At 41.1% G+C, this 22,692-nt stretch overlaps 1 protein-coding gene across 3 annotated transcripts in view; it reads right to left on the reverse strand.

Moving 5' to 3' along the window:
- The window catches only part of kcnn3 (potassium intermediate/small conductance calcium-activated channel, subfamily N, member 3), a 107,106-nt gene that overhangs the window by 25,011 nt on the left and 59,403 nt on the right, over positions 1-22,692 (reverse strand). For all 3 annotated transcript variants that reach the window (XM_088998594.1, XM_088998596.1, XM_088998595.1), the window contains exons 4-7: positions 19,950-20,246; positions 17,764-17,885; positions 15,535-15,676; positions 5,786-5,896 (exon numbers count right to left, since the gene is read on the reverse strand). In XM_088998594.1, coding sequence (XP_088854720.1) covers positions 5,786-5,896; positions 15,535-15,676; positions 17,764-17,885; positions 19,950-20,246 — 672 coding nt within the window. The remainder of the gene's footprint in view (positions 1-5,785; positions 5,897-15,534; positions 15,677-17,763; positions 17,886-19,949; positions 20,247-22,692) is intronic.

Below are 22,692 nucleotides of genomic sequence, written 5' to 3' on the forward strand. Positions count from 1 at the left end.
TGTGTTTTGTGTACATTTAAAGGACAACCGACGTCTCCGGACAAATTGTGTCCATAATTTGTAAAATGGCTTCAAATGACTTATACTGAGTGTATAAGATTCCACCACATATAGCTATATTTTACGTTTTAAGACTCGCGCTGAATATTCAGGAAGTCTTGTTTTTGAGTTGGTGACGAGTCCGTACGTGACGTCACTGAACGAACGCCCCTGACCGAAAAAAGACACATTGTAGCAGCCCTTCCATCACGTCAATGTATTTTGCTGTACTTGTTTGGTCTGAAAAACTACGGTTTTCATTATCCCATTCCGGGTTACGGGTTAGAAACGAAACTTACTGTTTCCAATCTTCTTCTTTTCCTTTGGGCTTTTCCCTTCAGCCATCAGTGTCCTCCATCTAACCCGGTTTTGTGCATCCTCTTGTCTCACACCAGCTACCTTCGTGTCATCCAGAAATGTCCTCTTCGGTCTTCCTATCAGTCTCCTGCCTGGCAGTTCGAGGCTCAGCATCCTTCTTCCGATATCGTCACTCTCTCTCCTCTGGACATGTCCAAACCATCTCAGTCTGGCCTCTCTGACCTTCTCTCCAAAGAGTTGTCCCTCTGATATACTCATTCCTGATCCTATCCAACCTGGTTACTACTCCCAAAAAAACTCAACATCTTCATCTGTCTACCTCCAGCTCTGTTTCATGTCTTTTCTTCAGTGGCACTGTCTCCAGTCCAACCATCATGGCTGGTCTCACCACCGTTTTCTCCACTTTTCCTTTCATCCTAGCTGAAACCCTCCTATCACACATCACACGTGACATTTTTCTCCAGCCGCTCCAGCCTGCCTGGACACGCTTCTTCACCTCTTTTCCACACTCTCCATTGCTCTGGACAGTTGAGCCCAAGTACTTAAAATCCTCCACCTTCTTTATCTCTTCTTCCTACAGCATCACTCTTGTACTTGGATCCCTCTCATTCACACACATATATTCCGTCTTGCTGCGACTGATCTTCATTCCTCTCCTTTCCAGGATATACATTTCCCTTTTTTCTCTATTAGAGCTTATTTCCAGCTTCAGCTGTTGTTAAAGTGCTATATAAACCAGATGCTTATCTGCACCCCCTGCTAGAAAAACCAAAACCCGAACAAATTCAGGAATGGTGCTGCACGTCACACTTTTCAATTCCAGAATAAATTTGGGAATGGCAGTGAATGAGTTAACTAGAAAAGTTTGTTAGTAGAGACGTGTTTTGCATGGAAATGTCCCAATTCGTTCCGGGCCCAGCAAACACCCTCAAAATTCAGACAAAAATGTTTCCTAAAGCATAAAGATGCATCAAAATATGTAACAAATACAGGTTACACTTAGATCAGTGGTTCTTAATCTTGTTGGAGGCACCAAACCCCACCAGTTACATATGCTCATTCATCGAACCCTTCTCAATGACTGTGCCTACTAACTGCAGTCTAGACTGAGGGTTGGACCTCTGTGGCGGCAGATCCACCGAACCCCTGAGACTGACTCACTGAACCCATAGGGTTCGATCAAACCCAGGTTAAGAACCACTGACCTTGATCATTGTATAAATGAGAGTTGTGCGTAATGCAAAAAAAAAAAAGAATATGGAATACAAATGATGGTCATAATAAATTCGGGAATAGCAGTGAAACACGCACAAAAACAAATAAATACATAAAGGCACACATAAATAAATAAATAAATACATAAATAAATACATTGCATGATCATCTTTTGTGTTTTGTGTACATTTAAAGGACAACCGACGTCTCCGGACAAATTGTGTCCATAATTTGTAAAATGGCTTCAAATGACTTATACTGAGTGTATAAGATTCCACCACATATAGCTATATTTTACGTTTTAAGACTCGCGCTGAATATTCAGGAAGTCTTGTTTTTGAGTTGGTGACGAGTCCGTACGTGACGTCACTGAACGAACGCCCCTGACCGAAAAAAGACACATTGTAGCAGCCCTTCCATCACGTCAATGTATTTTGCTGTACTTGTTTGGTCTGAAAACCTCGTGTTACACCAAAAAGCCGCCAGAAGAGGGCGACCAAGCTCCATGGAAGGAATTTATCAGAATGTGGAAACGGGCTGATTAATTCCTCACAAGAGCTTGGACGCCATTTTCTGCCTCTTTTTGGGTGATACATTTTCCCCCAATGTTGCCTCAAAATGGCACAGAACAAATTCTTTAATCGATTGCAAACATGTATGCTTTCCTCTTCAGAACTATTTGAATCATACCGACCGATACTCACCCAGAAAGTGACGCACAATGCATTTTAGGTACTTTGTTTGGTCTGAAAACTTCGTGTTGATCCGTGTTGATGGCGAAATTAGAAGGAAAACACATAAATGATGCAATGGTGAATTGTTGTGTGTTGCACCAAGACTACTATTTGATTCTCGTTGACACAAATTCCCAGCAGACAAATGCGCCCATTTCCAACGGAGCTTGAGCGCCATCTTGTGCATTGTCTGGGATGCTACATTGGAGTCCTGATGGCTCGAATTGATACACAAGTACCTCTTTAATCGATTGCACACATTTATGCTTTCCTCTTCAGAACTATTTGAATCATATTCATAACTGGATGAGTAACAAGAAAGCGTCTTCTCCGAATCTGAAGCCATTGTTTTGATTCTAGAGGAAGGCAAGACAACCTGGCGTGACGTGCGAACAAGGGGGCGGGACCTTGTGAAACTCGCAATTTCCGGGGTCATTTTGAAGTAGTTTTGGGACACTTTAACTCATTTTTATTGGTGTTTTGCATTTGACTAAAAATATCATACTGTGTGTTTTGGGTATTTTAGATGCTATGAAATGTTTTTCTGATGTCAGTTAGGACATAAAAAAATGGTGTCGGTTGTCCTTTAAGGATCACCTCCCTTCCTCTCTGCAAACATGTTGTAGATTTAAAACGACCTTGTCTTAAGGAGTTTTGAAAGACGCTTATAAATGAAATGTATGATAATAATAATAATAATAATAATAATAATAATCATAATAATAATAATAATAATAATAATAATAATAATAATGTGAGACCTCAATTTACGAACTTAATTGGTTCCCAGACAGAGTGTGTAAGGCGAAGAGTTTGTATCTCAAAAATAAAATTCACATAGGAAACCATTAAAATGAGAATAATCCGTTCCCGGGTTTCCATAAAATATACTTTTCAACTAAATAAGCCTTAAAACTACTCACAACATACCTTATTCTATGTATAATAAATGTGCTATTGTATTGTAATGAAAGAAATACACTGCATTGTATCATAAAGTCACTTTATTTACATTTGTGATTTATGGCTTGATGGAATGGCGTTGGAGGTCGAAGGTCAAAGGGAATTGCTGTTTGGAAAGAGAGGCGCATTACATGACGAATGTAATTAAAGAAATAAACTGGGCTGTAAAATAAAGTTTTATTGACCTTTTTGATGGTCGTTAATGGCTTATGGAAGGAGAGTCACCTTCCATAAGGACTGTTGGTAACTTAACCTCTGGTGCTGTTCGGTCGTGTGCTTCCGCCAAAGATCACTGCGCCTGCCGTGGTGGGTGTGTATTATGAAAATAGTGCTTATTATAAGGTTTAATTTTCATAAATTTGACGTTTGTAAGACAAAAAGTTTGTAAGTTGAGGTGTTTGTAAGTTGAGGTCTCACTGTAATAATAATAATACTAATAATAATAATGAAGTGTATTCGACTTATTGTTCACAATTACTACAAAATGCCTTTGGCGAGCAAATGAATAGCATATGTTGCTTTTTATAATCCCTTAAACAAGAGATTTGAACACAAACATTGGAGCAACACATGCAGACAGAAAATAATCACTGGCTTTTATTCCAATTTTTGTGACAATAATTGGCGATTGGAATTTTATTGTGCCCAAATGAAATTGGGCGGCCCAGTAGTCGAGTCGTTATCACGCCGACTTCACAGTGCAGAGGTCGTGAGTTCAACACCCGTTCCGGCCTCCCTGTGTGGAGTTTGCACGTTCTCCCCGGGCCCGCATGGCTTTTCTCCGGGTCCTCCAGTTTCCTCCCACATTCCAAAAATATGCGTGGCAGGCAGATTGACGACGCAAAACTGTCTCTAGGTGTAAGTAAGTGTGAGCATGAATGACTGTTCATGTCCCTGTTATTGGTTGGCAACCAATTCAGGGTGTCCCCAGCCTCGTGCCCGAAGATGGCTGGGATAGGCTCCAGCACCCACCGCGACCCTAATGAGGATAAAGCGGTCTGGAAAATGGGTACAATGAAATAAAATAAATAAAATAAAGTGGGGGGAGTGTTCAAAGAAGTCCGAAATGAACCAAAATATTCCCCCGTGAGCACCGGCCAATTCGTCAAACACGTTGTGAGGCGTAAGGATGCCCAGAGAACTACCCTGGTGAACATCTCATCCTCTTTTGAGGAACACAAAGTCATTGATCTTCCCTCCTACATACCCGGCTGCCATCATGTACTCTACATATTTGATACTAGCTGCTATTTTTAAAACGCTGGTCGTTCAATTGTATGAAAAATTGAAAAGGACCAGAAGAACGAGGGAAGCAGTGTGAGGGGGGGCGGGCAAATGGCAAGAGAGGTGCGATAAAGAAAAGTAGATGACATTGAAAAGGAGGGACGGGAATTTACAGTAAAAGTGACAAATGTCACACTCGCGGAACCGGAATTGTGAGACAAATTCAGAGCAGATGCTCCTCTTGTTTTACAGGCCAAAGGAGTCGCAGCAAAAGGACAAGCTGTCAACCCCCGACTGACGTGGAAAAACCCCAACGGGATTGGCAACCGATAAATGAGCCCCTTCACCCTTTTCAGCTGAAAAATTATTAAAAAAAGAAAAAAAAAACATATTGTTTCGGCAATGGAATTTTACAGCTTAAAAATGCCAACAGCCTTTACCGCACTGCACCTGCTTGCATAACTTTAGATAGCGCACATTTAAAAGACACTTAGCATCGTGGCCTCTAATAGATGTCGTGCGCCAATTGGTCATCCACTTAAAGGTCACCAGTGAAATCATTTTCAAAAAATCCCAAATGGGAGATTTTTACGTCACGAGTCAGGTAATTAAACAAAATACAGTACATTAAATCGGGTATAAATATCATAATAATTATATATAATATAATAATTTCCATCATGTAAATGAGGAAAAAAATGACCAAGTGTGATCTCCAAGAAGAAGTCCAAGATGGCGCCCGAATAGGCCGCCGTCATCAAGTGCTCTCACAAGCCTTGCTTGTTTTGTTGTTTTTGTGTTAATTTACACATTCTTTATGCGTGTTACCGCAATTGGCTGCGACACACAACGATTCACCATTTTCCTTCTGATTTTGCCATCGACGCGGCTCAACACGATGTTTGAAGGACCAAACAAAGTACCCAAAATGCATTGTGTGTCGCTTTCTCGGTCAGGGGCGTTCCCTCCGTGACGTCACTTAGGGGATTGTCATCAACTCGAAAACAAGACTTCCTGAGTCTTAAAACATAAAATGGAGCTATATGCAGTGGAATCTTTGTAAAATGCGCTCAGTAGAAGTCATTAGAAGTGATTTTACAAATTATGGACACAACCCGAGGTGTCGGTTGTCCTTTAAAGCTACAGCGCATAGATGTTTTGAATGAAACGACACATTCTCAGATGAATCCAAGTGCTCTACCGTGGTCATGTCATTGACTTTACGGAGAGATTCATGAATATAACATCACACGCGAGTTTTGTTCCTGATTCCGCACGAGGCCTTTACGCACCCTCTTGGTGAGCTGCGTGTCCATCATGAAGTTGTGAACGTGCTTCTCCGCCTTGGTCAGCTCCAGCTTCCTGGCTACCACGGCAACCACCAAAGCTGTGCAACCGGCACCCTGTATGTGCGGGGGTGGGGGGTTGTGGGGGTATAAATAGAAGCAGAACACCAAGTCAATTGCTAAGGAGGCAAAAAGGAGGCTCATTTGACTTTTGAGAATTAAACCCGAGTGAGTGACAGGAGAACGAGTGGCCAAGAGAAATGATAGGAAAGAGAGGCAAAAAGAGATGGGGTGAAAAAAAGAGATTAGGTTAGACTTTCGTCTCAGATCCACAATTCTTTATGTCGACGAGCAAGCCCAATTCTATTTTCATTTCCAACCCATCTGGCGTAAGCCCCCAGCTTCCATAACTCTTAACTCCTGCATGCACACGACTAAGTACGACTATTGCTACTAGCTTGGAAACTGGTGGTAAAGTTTGTGAAATCTGAAGTTATTACACTGCTGCTACTTGTAAATGAACTATTTTGACATTAAAACGAATATTTTCATTGTTGGGTTTGCATTTTAACTTATTCACTGCCATTCACAAAAGTATTTGGGAATTGAAACTATGACGTGAAGCGCCATTCCCAAATTTGTTTGGGTTTTGTTTTTTCATGCTTGGCTGCCGGTAAAGTGCTGGCCATGGCCTCTGGCAATGTTTCTTATTGTCCACTTGGGGCATTATTTCCCTTTTTCCATGTTAGCGCTTTGTCCCAGATTTAGCAGTTGTTAAGACACTATATAAACTAACATGTATGTATTGCATTGCATTTTGGACAATCGTCCTCATTTCAAGCTCAGATAACTCCTTATCTATATAACTTAGGAATTAACTATTTTTTTCTGATGAAAGAAGAGGATCTAAGGTTTCTTATACTGCATTGAATGTTTATGTAGCCCTAAAACTCAATATTCTGTTGGATTTTGGTTTTTCTTGCGGGGTGCTGATAAAGCGCTGGTCAGACCTCTGGCAATGTTTTTCCCTTCCACAAGGGGGCAGCATTTGCCTTTTGTGCATGTTACCGCTTTGTTACAGCTTCATCTGTTGTTAAAGCGCTATATAAATCAATATGTATGGATTGTATTTTGTACAGTCGCCCGCATTTCAAGCTCAGATAACCCCAGACCCATATAATTTAGGAATTAACTATTTTTTCTCATGACAGAGGAGAGTCTAAGTTTTCTTGTGCTGCATTGAATGTTCATGTAGTCCTAAAACTCAATATTGTGTGGGTCCTGCAATTTGAGTGACAATGACAAAAACCCTGGCACTGGAGTGGACACATTTTTTCACATCATCTGGTAGTGAATGAGTTAAATACCCAACTGAGACATATGCTGGAAAAAGCATGAGAGATTGACACTCCATAATGTCATTTCACGGGACGGCGCTGATCTTAATTGTGTGGTGTCAGTCTTCGGGCGGGCCGACGGGAGGCACTGGATGGCGGGGAAACGCCGGGCGGCTTGGCTGAGCTGCGGCGCTTGTTCAGTGAAGAGGAACAGCGGGGAGGACGACACAGTGGAGTTAACATTCAGGTTAGATACTCTTTTCAATGGGCATGCTGAGTGCTGGGAAGAAGATGTGAGAGGGAGGGGGCAGGGGTGGAGACAGATGGGGGGATAAAGATAAAGAAAGCGAGGGGTAGGGTGAGTGCCTCCGTATGAATCTTGGAGGAAGCAGACGACGGTAGCAAACGAAGGTAATGTTAATGAGGTCACAAAGCTCCTGATAAGCAATTAAATTAAGATACAGAGTCCATAAGGAATATTAATGGCCACTTCCTCCTTCCTTGCATGGAGAAAAGAAGAAGCACACCACAATGCTAATGTTGTTCACCAACATAACTTTTCCCAGAGGTCAGTCAAAGTAAACAAACACAGCATGGTTATTCCAATCACCGATTAAGCATAGTCACAAAAATTGGAATAAAAGCAAGGGACTATTTTGTGTCTACCTGTGTTGCTCTAACATTAGTGATCAACTCTCTTGATTAAGGGATTAATACAGCAACATCTGCTATTCATTTGCTCACCTAACGCGTTTTGCAACAATTGTTAGCGAGAAACAGAATACTCTAGACTTCCTTCAGACAAGTTGTTTTAAATCTATAACGTGATTGCGTAGAGGCAGGGATATGATCCTTAAATGTACACAGAACAAACGTTTGTTTGTTTGTTTGTCCGTTTTTCCGTTCATTTATTTATTCATTCATTTATTTATTTATTTATTTGTCTATTTATCTATGTATGTATTTATTTATTTATTTATTTACGTGGTTTTATTTCTTATTTGTCTATTATTTTATTTATGTACCCGGTTTTATTTATTTATCTATGTATTTTATGTATTTATTTATTTATTTATTTGTCTATTTATCTATGTATTTTATTTATTTATTTATTTATTTATTTATTTATTTATTTATTTATTTATTTATTTATGTCCCAACAAACAGTAATTCCAGTTCATTCAACCAGTTTCCGTCTTTGCATTTTATGGTTGATGTACCACACTTTAAAAACCAGCGCTGCCGAGAAAAAAGAAAGCTCTGATGAATTGCTGCACGACATGGTGTACAGCACGCCAAGCTCTGCGTGTGCAATTGTGCCCCGTGGTCTGAATCAGCATGGTGCTGATTGTTCTATGCAGACATTGCGTGTGCCCACGCGTGCGTGTGTGTAGTGGGCTCGGTGGGAGTTTTTGTGTGTATCTACTCCCACACGCGCCGGATCCAACGGGGTTCCCTGCGTACTCTCCACAGACGGACTGACGCGAGCTGAGCTGCTGTGATTTGTTTCATTCGCTCAAGTGTTTCCCCGCATTTGCTCAGTGACGCCGCCGCGGTCCACGTCGCTGACAGAAAACGGCAAATTACCATCTGTGTCACGGCATGACAATTGTACGCCGTGAGACTATTTGGATCATTTTTAGCGAAGGGAAAAAGCAAAAAATGATTATGGTGCAGATCTCTGTCTATAATGAAGACGACAAAAAAAATCCATATTCTACACATCATTACCACCAACCTCACAATTGACAAAACATAAGCCACTAACTTATTATACTTCCCTAACCAACAAATATTTACTACCAACCAACTTGTTCTGTTTACATTCACGCCGAAAGACATGAAAAAAAGGTTGGAAAATAGCTGATACCGAATCACCTTTTCTTACATAACAAAACTAAAACGCACGCACATGATTTGCATTCTTGTCACCCACGTTAAAGTCATCGAGAAATCATTGTTTATCATACAATCCACAGTCAGTTTTTGTTTTATTTTCTTTTTAATAAAGTATTCTATGGAATTCAACTCAGCATGATTCTGATTTGATCTTGCTTTCACTCCCTGGTGGTTTCTACTATCTTTGTGACTGCTTTATTTCCTGTATATGATTGCTGTCCATGTTAAGTGCTTTGTTAGAACTTCAGATGTTGTTAAAGCGCTATATAAATCAATATGTATTGTATTGTATTAATAATACATTTCATTTCTAAGTGCCATTCAAAACTCAAGGTCACTTTACAGTCACAGGATCGTTTTTTCTGCGGGTGAGAAGCGGCAGCCACACGTATTCAACCCGGAAGTAACTCAAATAGATAGAAAGCTAGCCAGGTAGCTAACAGATAGCTAATACATAGCCAGCTGGCTATCCAACTGGCTAGATAGCCATATAGATAATAAATAACCAGCTACATAGCTAGCTAGCTAGACAGATAGCCAATAGATAGTCAGCTAGACAGTTAGCTAACTAGCTAGATAGCCATTTAGCTAATAAATAGCCAGCTACATAGCTACATGTATGTATTGTAAGATACATAAATGTACTAAACCCAATCCTCCCTCCAAAAAACATTGCCTTTGTTTTTTTAAACACTTTTGTTGAGTGAAGTCTAGATTAAATATAATTAAAAATTACATCATTTAATTATGGTAAATCAAAAACATAAAGACAAAATTCATTCTTAACTCATTCACTGTCATTCCCTGTTATTCACGAATGTATTCGGGAATTGAAAATATGATGTAGAGCCCCATTCCCAATTTTTTTTTTCATGCTTGGTTGCCGATAACGTGCTGGCCAGACCTCTGGCAATGGTTTTTCCCCTTCCACTTCTTCTTTTCCTTTCGGCTTTTCCCTTGACGGGGTCGCCACAGCAAATCAGTGTCCTCCATGTTTAGAGGTTTGATCCGCATGTTTGTTTTGGCCAAGCTTTTACATCGGATGCCCTTCCTGACACAACGCTCTGTATTTATCCTGGCTTGGGACCGGCACAAGAAGACAGATGTCCCTTTGTGGCTACAGAACAAGCAATTCGCTCAGTAAAAGGCTCTTCCACAAGGGGCACCATTTACCTACTTTTCATGTTAGCGCTTCGTTACAGCTTCATCTGTTGTTAAAGCGCTTATATTTTGGACAGCCGCCCTCATTTCACACTCATATAACTCCAGACACATATCATTTAGGAATTAAGTCTTTTTTTCTGATGAAAGAAGAGAGTCTATTGTTTCTTATGCTGAATTGAATGTTGGCGTAGTCGTAAAAACTCAATATTCTGTGGGTCCTGGAGTGACAATGACAAAAACCCTGGCACATTTTTTGCACGTCTGGCAGGTGTACGAGTTAAATGTCACCAGTAAAAATACAGTGGCGAAACCGAGGTTCATTTTTATTCAAAGCACAGTTGCTGTTATCTGCGGAATGTAACGATTAAAGTCACATGTAATCTGAACTTTGAAAAGAAAGTAATCAGGAAAGTGACTTTGAGCGTTGCTTTTGTGCATGCACTCGAACATTCATCACTCTTCCCCTGATGAGCAGTAAAAATAAACCACTCTGATGTGTGTGTGTGGAGTGGGAGTCCTCTTTAAGAGTGTGTGTCAAGCATACTGTCAGCACACTGTGAAGGATGCAGCCCCTGACAGGGTGTGCATGGGACGTTTGCTATGTTACCCCCTTTGTTTTGTGCTTGTTGCCTGTTTGGCTCACCCCACGTTTGGAGGAGCGCTAGCAAACATTTACCCTTTGCCGAAGTAAATCCGATTCCCTTATATTTGTACAAATAATTTAATCAGCCGAGAGGGATGATTCAATTACTTGTACAATGGTACCTCCACTGAGAAAATGTATTGGTTCAGGGAAGAAATTTCAATAAAAAATTTGTAAGTACAGACGTGTTTCTCATGTAAATGCCCGAATCCGTTCCAAGTCTTCCCAAAATTCCAACATAAATACGTCTGTGTAAGCTCTCAGTCGTACAGGAGTGGTCCATCCCAATGTATTGCTCTTTACAATTTTCATTCTTACAGTGTATTGAATAAACGACATTACTTTGTTTTTGGGGAGACTAAACAAATTCTCAAAAAGAGACTATCAACATTGTAGGGATAATACTAGTGGGCCTCAATTGGATTGGATTGGATTGGAATTGCCTTTATTAGTCTCGCAGTGGAGAAATTTACATTTCACAGCAGCAAAGTGATGAAAGGAATGAAAGTAGAAAAACAAAATACATGAGCTGCTGGAAAGGCAGCCACTCTAGCGGTGCCATCTTGAAGTCAAAAGAACAAAAAAAACAACAACTAAATAACAAATAATATGACAACACAAAGACACAGAGAGTCATTCATTCTTAAGCACTTTCTGTACCCTCTTTGTTACGTGAAGCAGTTCTAGATGAAAGAGGAGAGGCTCAAAGCGTCTTTCCACCAGTGGATCAGGGACATCATGGTCGAATGTGCACGTCGACTACAAGCTAAATGTTGAAAGCAGCTGTAGCATCCATTGACGAAAAGATATTGTCTCGCATCTCCTGTCCCACATAAATCCGCTTCAATTCCAAGCCGCGACAGTTCCACATACGCATCGGCGCGCTACGCTGACACTCCTTTCTTCTTATCGCCGGCTCCTCCAGCCATGCATCCGTCCAGCCGCAGACTGTCCAACAGCACCGACCTTTCCGCTGAACAAAGCGGGGCTGTGAAGATGCTGGCCATTACAGGCGCAAAAAAAAAAGCACAATGGCCCCTGTAGTGTCCAGCGATGATAGTCGAATGGCACCGACATTCCTCCCATTCAAAAACAGTACTGGCATATTCATGCTGCCGAAAAGGCGCAACCGCTCAGCACAGTCAATCAGCAGTACATATGCACCTAAAATCAAGCAACCACTCATTTGACGACAATGAGGTTAAAATCTTAGCAAAAGAAAATAGATGGTTTGAAAGGGGAGTATAAGAAGCTAATTTCATAAAACAGCAAAATCCTTCACTAAACCGACATGGTGGTGTGAGGTTCAATTTGGATTGTTCGTACAACAGACTGCTTAGGCAACATAGGCTTAGTTATGCTGATGAGGTGATACCAGAGCAAATAGTGCAATCAGGCCAGTCGTCAGTCAGGACAAGAGAAGTAATCAGTGGAGCCGCAGGGATTAGTCATCTGCTCCCCCCAACTTGAGAGCAGGGACCAATCATAGCAGAGTCCGGCACGCCACGTCTGGACAGTAGGGCCGAAACTACCAGCAAGACTTTCGTTCGCTGAAGAAGCATCTTGGATAAGAAGCGAAACGTCCGACACCTTCAAAGAAGTACAGATGATGGCGGAAGAAACCTTTTCATCGATGTTCCGACATAAATGTTGTCTAAAGCTTAAAAATGCACCAAAATATAAATATAGTTTGCTTTTGTCTGCTTCTAACAATCTACTTAAAACATCAGCATAGTGAGCGACCGCCCGACTGGTGAACATTTTCTTGGGTGATTCATATTGATGTAAAACTAACGCATACCTGTCAACTTGCAAGACACTGTGACCTTACTAACGGCTGAATTTATCCTTACTGAGGAAATAAAAACATATGCATGTGTAATATTTTATTGTGCAATTTTATTAAGAAAATTTAACATGTATACATGAATACTTTTAACAAGTTACAACATATTTCGAGCAATAATTAAACGTGTTCTTTGTTGTAGAATTTGTTTTCTTATGATGTATAATGTAAATAAAAAATATGAAAGATATTACGGCGAAAAAAAACATGTTAAAATGTTTAATTTAACTGATTAAAAAAAACATCCACTTGACCAGAACTTGTCTTCTCTGAACTTTTGTTACTTCTCGAGACTTTTCGCATGGACTTGTTTTCTCGGTGGTCGACTCTGCTTTTTATAGGTAGCGATATTTGTTATAATTAATATTACTGCTAATATTTGTTGATGAAAACGGCATGGAAAATATCTCAAAATTACATTTAACAATTTTTGCGTTTCCCGTACAAACTTTCTTGTAGCCCGTACACATCTAAAAATATGCACAAATCGTACAGAATAGGGCAAAATACGGCGGTTAACAGGTATGCTATCATAACGCCTCATGGCCCAAGAGGCGAATGATGAGGAAGCGGCATAGAAACGTGTATCTATTTAGCTATCAATACACATAGAAACATTTGGTAGAGGTCCCTCTTATCCAATGGGATAGCCAGTAAGATGCTAGGCAATAGCGAATAGCAAAGCTGCTATCGGTATGTTGCTATCAGGAAACTCGGAACTGCGAGAAGCAGCCCATACTGTATTTTTACCTTTCTTACATTGAAATTTCCTTCCTAAGAAGAGACAATATTTTTCTTTGCGGCCGTTTTGTAACTTGAAAATATGTGCAGAGGTAGAGGTACCAACCTATATTTATCGGCTTCCTCACACACGCAAGCTAGCAAGAGAGAGTGATGTAAAATTATTGCTATTCACTGCACGTTTTCTGGATGAAAAATGACATTTTGAGTCGAATGGTCTTTTTTTCCTCCCCTTTTTTTTCTTTTTTTTCTTACAGGCGCCCTATGTCACGCCTATGCAATAATTATCCTGTCTAATTAGCATGTGTCACACTTGTGAGGTGGATGGATTATCATGGTAAAGGGAAAGTGCTCACTAATAGATTTAGACTATTTAAGAGAAGTTGTACAAAAAGGAAGTCTGAATTTCGTCAAAGCACGCACAAATTTGACATATTTTCGTAAACAATTTGCCTTGAGCTGTACTTTGCACAAATTGTCATCCCCAAAGTATAACCCACTGGCTTCAATTACTTGCGAGTAAATGGATTTAAAAGCATCCCCAAAATGAATTAGCATTTTATTTAAAAAAAAGCGCTTCTAAGAACGACTGCTCACACACTCAGAGAGTGAAATCATTCTGTCATTCGTAAAGCTAATATGATAAGGTAACATCTTAAAATATGCATCACTACCAATTGAGGCGTTCAACCACTGCGGGCTGTCTCGCAATTAGCATCCGTATGCTACATGTCCTTTGAGGGAGGCAATCATAGGTAACATGCTTCATTTCAATCTTCCCTTCGCCCTATTGTGCAAACGTAATCAAAGCAGACTTTTTGGGGGACATTTGCCATAACTCGAAAAGTCCATCATTGACTCACAATAGATTAAATATGTCAATTAAATTGACAGTGTGGCACAAATAGCCAAAATCGCTTTTCAAGGAAATCTGAATGGGTAAGTTGGATTACTGTGTAGGCTCACACAGTTGTACAGGAGTGGTCATTCGAGGAAAAGGTTTCTTTAGCTGTCATCTGTACTTCTTTGAAGGTGTCAGACGTTTTCGCTCCTCATCTGAAGAGCTTTGTGAACGAACTAAAATTGTGCTGGCCATAAATCCATAATGGGCAGAGGTTGCCGTGCCAGACCCCTGTTCTGATAAGTCCCTGCCCTAAGGCTGGCAAAGCAGTGGACCACTCCATGAAGCCAATCCGATTACTTCGGTTGTACTATCCATGGCTCTGATTTCACCTCATTAGTCAATCTGATTACATCTCCCACTGATGACCCCTATAGTCCTATCCCTGGTCCTGGATTCACCTCAGTTGCCAATCTGATTACCTCTAATGTGCTATCCCTGGCTTTGGTTTACCTCATTAGCATGACTAAGCCTACGAGGTAACGACCCAAGAAGTCTGTTGTAAGCACGGTCTTAATTAAACCTTAACTACCATGGCGATTTGGTGAAGGATTTTGTTTTTTTTACAAAAAGGGCTTCTTATATTCCTCTTTCAAACCATATACAGTATTGTCTTCAGCTAGGATTTTAACCTCACTCTCGTCAAATGAGTGTTTGCGAGCTTTTACGTGCAGATGTACTGCAGATTGAGGCCCACTAGCATTGTCCCTGCCATATTAATAACGTCAGAGCAGGGACCTATCAGAGCAGAGGTCTGGCACGGCCACCCCTGTCCATTATGCATATAGGGGAAGGGTTACCAGCACAAATTTAATTCACTGACAAAGCTCTTTGGATGAGGACCGAAATGTCCGACACCTTTCAAGAGAGTACAGATGGTGGCTGAAGAAAACTTTTCCTCTCTAAATTGGAAAACCGAAAGAGACATTGAGTGAGAGACGGCGAGCAGAAATTCAACACCGGGCCCGGCGCAGGATGATGAGGAGGAGATGGACAGCAAGGCAAGTGAAATGTGATCAATAGGAAAAAGATGGGACGGGAAAAATGAGCGTTGAGAAACTGCGAGTGGGAGGATGTGACACCCTTGAAAGGTAGGACCTTCATTACGCAATGAGGATGTTTGCGGACACATGAACATTAATGGGCTCACTCTTGTTTGTATCACTGTTGTATCTAAGTATTTTAATGTGAGATTAGAAAAGAACCGTGTTGCATTGTACCCACCATGATTCCAGTCAGTAGACACACCCCTTTGCCACAGTAAGTATGAGGGACCATGTCTCCGTAGCCAATGGACAGGAAGGTGATGGAGATCAACCACATGGCTCCCAGGAAGTTGCTGGTCACATCCTGTGCATCGTGGTACCTGCATGACAGACGCACAGTCAGCTTAAATGAACTCAGAGGAGCAAATCTAGCAATATATTTTGAAAACTAATCCACACATTGTCATTGGTCAAATTTGCACGTGAAAACCAACTGATTGTAATAATGATGACGATGACGGTTGTCAAAAAGACGAGAAAATAATAATAAAGTAAAGAAAATAGAAAGGGAGAACCATGAAGCTTGAAAAATCAAAATTGCCAATATTAACTCATTCACTTCTATTCCCGAATTTATTCGGGAATTGAAAATATCACGTGGAGCGCCATTCCCGAATTTGTTTGCGCTTTGGTTTTTCTTTCGGGCTGCACCGATAAAGCGCTGGTCAGACCTTTGGCAATGTTTTTCCCTCCCACGAGTTGACAGCATTTGCCTATTGTACAGCCTCCCCTATTTCAAGTTCAGATAACTTCAGAGCCATATAACTTTCTGATGAAAGAAGAGAGTCTAAGGTTTCTTACCCTGAATTAAATGTTTATGTAGTCCTAAAACTCAATATTCTGTGGGTCCTGGAATTTCAGTGAAAATGACAAAAACCCTGGCACTGGAGTGGACACATTTTTGCACATCGTCTGGCAGTGAATGAGTTAAAATGCATGAAGGACTAAAACGGGTCAAAAACGGAGAGTTTTATGATGATTTTGAAAAATGTGGAATCACTCAAATTGCATGTCAATAAAAAATGTTTTATAACTGGAATGAAATCAGGGCTTTGAATCAGTTTTATAACAATCTCTAAATATATTTAAAAAATGTATTATTCGTCAAATTGTGGAAAAAAAGTTATATTCATTAAAAAAAACCTACATGACCATGGACAAAGGATTATAAATTAATACAAGAGAAATAAAAAAAGTAATACATTGACATATATTATGAGGGAGCATAATTATAAAATGGAGCCTGAGGATGCTTATATCTGAAAAAAAAATATTTTAGAAAAAAAATGAATTCAAATTGCATTCCCAAAAAACATGCTGAGGGTATGTTAAAGTGTTTTGCATCTCAAGATGAATTGTTTTACATTGTCTTAATTTGAATGCATAATTGCAATTCACAAATTGCACAACGGACGCATAACAATGCAAATAAATCTAAATGTAAATGTGTCTTTGAGAACGCCAACCAAAAAAATAATAATTGGGGATTCATCTTGGCACACTCGCCTGAAACTGAAAACACACACACACGGAAATACTGTTACCATAGCAACCATGCCAGTGCAAATCAGACACAATGCTGTCTTGTCAAAAAAAATGTTTCTGCTCACAGTTTTGCAGCTCATTTGAGGCCCACTTTTGTCCCTTTCATTATTAGTTTGGCTTGGAGAGGAGAGAGAATGCCAATTAAACCTGGATGCCACCCAAACGAGGGCTTCCCGGCCCCAGTCCCAGCAGCAGGGCATTTATGCATTTAAATAAGCTTATAAAGCAACGGATACTTCCCCCAATATTGACTTGTTTTGGTCCGGCGAGAAGTTAAAATGATGCGTTTGTAAGGCTGCAAAACTTCAACGCATCAGATCATTGATTTTGAGAAGTTGCCAAATCCCCTTCGCTCTTCAACTTTGCGGGCAAAACTCTGACTGGAGTTTTTGTTTTCTAATCTCACAAGGACGGCGGGAGAAGGCTGGACAGTTTTCTCAGGGATTTAACTTGTGAGTGAATTTTAATTCACGTGCAAATAAGCAAACACACACACTCGTTTTTCCAGCATGGTGGGGACAGAATGTAAGAGGGATAGGGCCTTTGAGGATGGCATTTTAGGTCCCCGCAAGGCAACAACTCCCAACTGGTCTGTATGCAGTCAAGTTTAAGTCCTCATGTTGTAGAAAAAAATAGAAAAACAGACAGACAGACACACACGCACACACTCGTTTTCCCCACATGCTGGGGACTTAGTCTGTGAGGTATTGGGCCTGAGAGGACAGCATTTTAGGTCCCCACAAGGCAACAACTCCTGACTGGTCTGTGTGCAGTCAAGTTTAAGTCCTCGCGTTATAGAAAAAATGAGAAAAACAGATAAACACACACGCACCAACACGCTTACACGTATAGTTCTACTGACCTCTCACACACTCGTACAGTCCAGGCAGCGATGATCCACAGTGAGATGCTGAAGACCAGCAGCACCGTCCCGGGGCAGATGGTCATGAGCGTTTTCATTACAAAGCGCGTGTTAAAATGCACCTGCAAGACACCCAAACAATCTTGTTACATGACGGCTTATAAAACATACCCTTATAAAAAACACCAATATGGTACAGTATATCTATTACTTATGGTTGTTGTCATCTTCATCACCATTTCACCTTGATTTGTTTGTTTTATGCATACTGGAGTGCTGTGATCTATCAATTCCCACATTGTCTTTTTTTTTGTCAAATCAAAAGCTCAAATTCAGGCAATTGATTCATCTCAAAGGTGTGAAAACATTCACTCTGATTGCGGTCACATCTTTTTCACTTCTTTGGAAAGAAAGGAGATGACGGAATTTCTCCTTAAAACAACCCAAGTCTTTCTCTATGTGCATTCCTTCTAAACACGACATCATCATCATGACCATCATCATTTAACGTCATTAAAAACCAGCGTTGATGGTTTACCGCATGGCTCCGGTACATCACGTTATGACCGCCATCTTTTCTTTTCATGGCCCATTTGAGTCGCACTGTAATATCGCGCTCCCATTTCAAGCTCTAATTTCATATTGTGTTATAAAGGATTCTGGGTAGCTTATGTCTGGAGTGCAAAGGCAAGACGTGCGATTGGAAGGATGAAAAAGAACACAGATCTCATTTGAGCACAAGGGCTTTTTCGCCTTCTCATTTTCACGCGGGGCAGTGCGACAAAAATGGGATTCGTGTGACCTAGTTACACCAGTTTGGAAGTTTAGGAGGGTTGAAATCTCAGTATTAGTTTTGCGGTGCTTTGACGACATTAGCAATCGAGTCCAATCAGATTTAAAAAAAAAAAACAAAAATAGAGGGTGTGATCCAGTGGTTAGCACGTCGACCTCACAGTGCCCAGGTCGTAGTTTTTTTTTTTTGTTAATTTAGGTCAAAAGCTCAAATTCAGGCAATTGATTCATCTCAAAGGTGTGACTTCCTGTTTGAAGTTACATGTTCTCCCTGGGCCTGTGTGGGTTTTCTCCGGGTTGTCCGGTTTCCTTCCACATTCCCAAAACATGCATGACAAGCTGATTGAACACTCTGAAATGTTCCGAGGTGTGATTGTAAGTGAAAATCAGTGGCGGGCCGTGGAATTAATCGCTAGGCCTTCATTAGTGCTATGTCTGAATCAATCCGCCGCTGCGAGCGTGGTGTGATTTATTACACGTCCACTAGAGGGTGCCGATAGCCAGGAGTTAACTTGTGACTTGGAGAAACTTAAGAAATATTGTCATTAAACTGTTGGAATTTTTACTATGATTCATGATAATCTCATAAAATTGCAATATTACTTTCTATTTTTGCTAGCTTCTGAGCTGTTCAACCTTTCTTAATGATGTCCATCTATTCTTGAAAATTCCATCTTGAAAATGACTTTAACATTATATTTACAAGCAAATCCATTTCTTCTTTTCCTTCAGCTATTATTGGTTAAAAAAACCGCTATAAAATCAACATAATATATTTGCTTATGCAGCTCGCTACAGATAAGTGTGCTAGCTCTGGCCACTTGCGCTTATCACTACCGGCTAGTAATACTACGATTGGCTAGTGACTAGCCGATCATATGACTAGTCAATCATAGTTCCCAGTGCCTTCCAGCATGCCTTGAGTTACCAAGTCAAAATCTAATTGGTTAGAGCAACAGTTTGGTCGACACACTTAGCGCTCCAGGGCCCGCAGTACTGATTGTGCCCTGGTAACAAATGATGTCTGAAATGTTAAATGCTTAAATACGAAACACATCTGGAAGCAGCATAACAAGGGAAAAGCAATGAAAGGAAGCTGAAAGACGATTTGGAATTATTTAATAAAAATTCACAGAGAAAATATAATTCACATTAGTTTGTGATTAGGATATTTTTAGGCCAGCAGAGAAGGCCTTGCAGGCCTTGACGGCCCACCACTAGTGCGAATGGTTGTTTGTGCCTGTGTGCCCTGTGATTGGCTGGCAACCGGTTCAGGGTCTCCCCCACCTACTGCTCCAAGACAGCTGGAATAGGCTCCAGCACACTTTGATTGGCGAGTAATCCATGATTGGGGTAAACACTATGATTTTTTTAAAAAAGGATGCCTTTCTGACCTTATTGAGTGCACCTATACTCCTTGACGAGGCGTCGGTGAAGAGTTTGCTGTGGAGGAGCATGACCCTGGCGATGAGGTAGAGGCGCAGGAACATGGGCACGCTCAACACCATGTCCAGATCTGCCTCGGCCTGCGACGACGCGTACGAGAAGGCCAGCCTCGCCCGCCACTGGAACTTGAAGTCGCCGGGCACCGGGTGCACGGCCGACACCAGCAGTTCCAGAGCGATGAGCAGAACCCGCTCCATCGTCATGGCGATGCGCCAGTCGTCTGCCCCGTTGTCGATGACAAACAGCTGCGGGGAGAAGCCACAAGAGGTCCACTTATCAGTACGCGTGATGGACGTGATGATTTAAAGGAGCGCTTGCTATTTTTAACGGCGTAAATGGCTCTTGATAGGCTCGGTGCAGCCTCATTAGCACGAGACGCAACTCTTACGTTGCACACTTGCAGAGTCATCTGGCGCCAGGGCTGCTGAGCAGAAATTAATATATAAATAGAGAACGTGAAATAAAAAACAAGAGGTGCTTATATGAGTCGTCTCTGAGAAGCGATCACCGCGACCGTCGTCTCGGCTAATTGTACTTCGCTCGTGGTTGGATTTGCATTTTTTTAATTGCTAATTGCTGTGTTAATGTCGACGTTGTTATGAAAGGCGTCGTTATGAGGAAAGCGCCCAAGGAAGGTTTTATCACAAGGATAGCTGAGGGAGGGGGAGTGTAGGTTTGGGAGGGTGCTGATGAGACCAGGACAGATTGATGTAGACGAAATGAAAAGATATATGTTGGGTCAGAAAGGTGAATTTGTTCTGCGCCACTGGTTGACATCGTATTTGTTTGGATTAAGAAACAACATTTCCATTAAACATAATTGAAATTAGCGTTCCCAAGAGATGGAATCTATCTATCTATCTATCTATCTATCTATCTATCTATCTATCTATCTATCTATCTATCTATCTATCTATCTATCTATCTATCTATCTATCTATCTATCTATCTATCTATCTATCTATCTATCTATATTCACATATGTATGTATGTATCTGTGTGTTTATTTATTTATTTATGTATTTGTTTATTTATTGTGTATCCATTTATTTATTTATTCCCCTATTTATTTATGAATTTATTTATATAGAATTTGTGTAAAGGTACACCTTCTTTATGCGTGTTACCACAATTGGCAGCCAAACGATTCACCATCGCGTTATTTATGTAGTTTTCCTTCTAATTTCGCCATCAACACGGTGTTTTCAGACGAAACAAAGTACCCCAAATGCATTGTGTGTCGCTTTCTCGGTCAAGGGCGTTCCCTCCGTGACGTCACTCCGGGATCATCATTAACTCGAAAACAAGACTTTATGAATATTCAGCGCGAGTCTTAAAACGTAAAATATAGCTATATGCGGTGGAATCTTTGAAAAATATGCTCAGTAGAAGTCATTTGAAGTGATTTTACAAATTATGAACGCAACTTGTCCGGTGGTGTCGGTTGTCCTTTAAAAGACAAACACTCATTACACGTATTATTACATATATTTAGCATGGCCCTTAGAGGACTTCCGCAATCGTGGTTTAGGGTGGAAAAGTCTTGGCAACATGAGAATTGTTATAAAAATAAATGAAAACCGAGAGGGAATTGACAACCCTGTGGCAAAACATCCATGCGCGTGCTTTTCTTCTTCACTTCAATTTTGCAGGTTTATATCCCTGCAGACTAAGTAAAAGGTTGCAAAGGGGAAAAAAATGTATAAAAGGTAAAAGCAACATCTCTGTAGTGCTACAAAGAATTAGGGACCCTCTTCCAGCGCCCACCATGTTGCAAGTTTTGCGCCCACGAACGGAAAAAAACAAATAAAAATGGGATTTCACCAGAAGTCAGCTCCATGTGGTCTCTTGCTCATGTGACGATGAAATGACAAATCTCTGCCATGACCACCTATGGATGAACGCCTGATAGTCCATCATTAATGCGGTAGATGCTCAGCAGGATGTGTGTTTTCCCACACGGCCTACACGCGTGCACATGCCGCTAACATGTGCACAAACACACTCATTTGGACCCGAAGGGGGGAAGCCATCAAGCTAACCAAGGGTCAAACGCTGATCGTTGCTTTTCCATCAGCCAAAGTATGTGTGTGTGTGTGTGTGTGTGTGTGTGTGTGTGTGTGTGTGTGTGTGTGTGTGTGTGTGTGTGTGTGTGTGTGTGCGTGCGTGCGTGCGTGTGTGTGTGTGTGTGTGTGTGAGTCCTGTACTTGTGTGAGGGCGTGAGCATGTGTACCAAACTAGCCTCGTCATGGTGACTGTTGCCACGGCAACAACATCAAAGAGCAGCCAAGCTTAATTAGGATCCCCGGCGAGAGCAAGGGAGCAGCAGGAAGATGGAGGAAATGAGGGAATCAAAAAGAACAGAAGAAGGGGGGAGGGAAACACGTTGAGAGATGAAATGAGTAGAAAGCCAAAGGAGATGTAGGAAAAATGACGGAGGTGTGTGTGTTTGTTTGTTTGTGTGTGCGTGTGTGTGTGCATATATATATGTGTGTGTGTGTGTGTGTGTGTGCGTGTGTGCGTGTGTGTGTGTGTGTGTGGTCCTCACTCCTTAACTGGAGTTACCCAGAGCTCACAAAAACTTTGACACAGGAATATGTATGTGTGCATATATATATGTGTGTGTGTGTGTGTGTGTTTGTGAGTGGTCCTCACTCCTTAACTGGAGTTACCCGGACCTCACAAAAACAT

Source organism: Hippocampus bargibanti, linkage group LG06, assembly GCF_051943395.1.
Source record: "Hippocampus bargibanti isolate YZ-2025 linkage group LG06, ASM5194339v1, whole genome shotgun sequence".
NCBI classification, from domain to species: Eukaryota; Metazoa; Chordata; class Actinopteri; order Syngnathiformes; family Syngnathidae; genus Hippocampus; species Hippocampus bargibanti.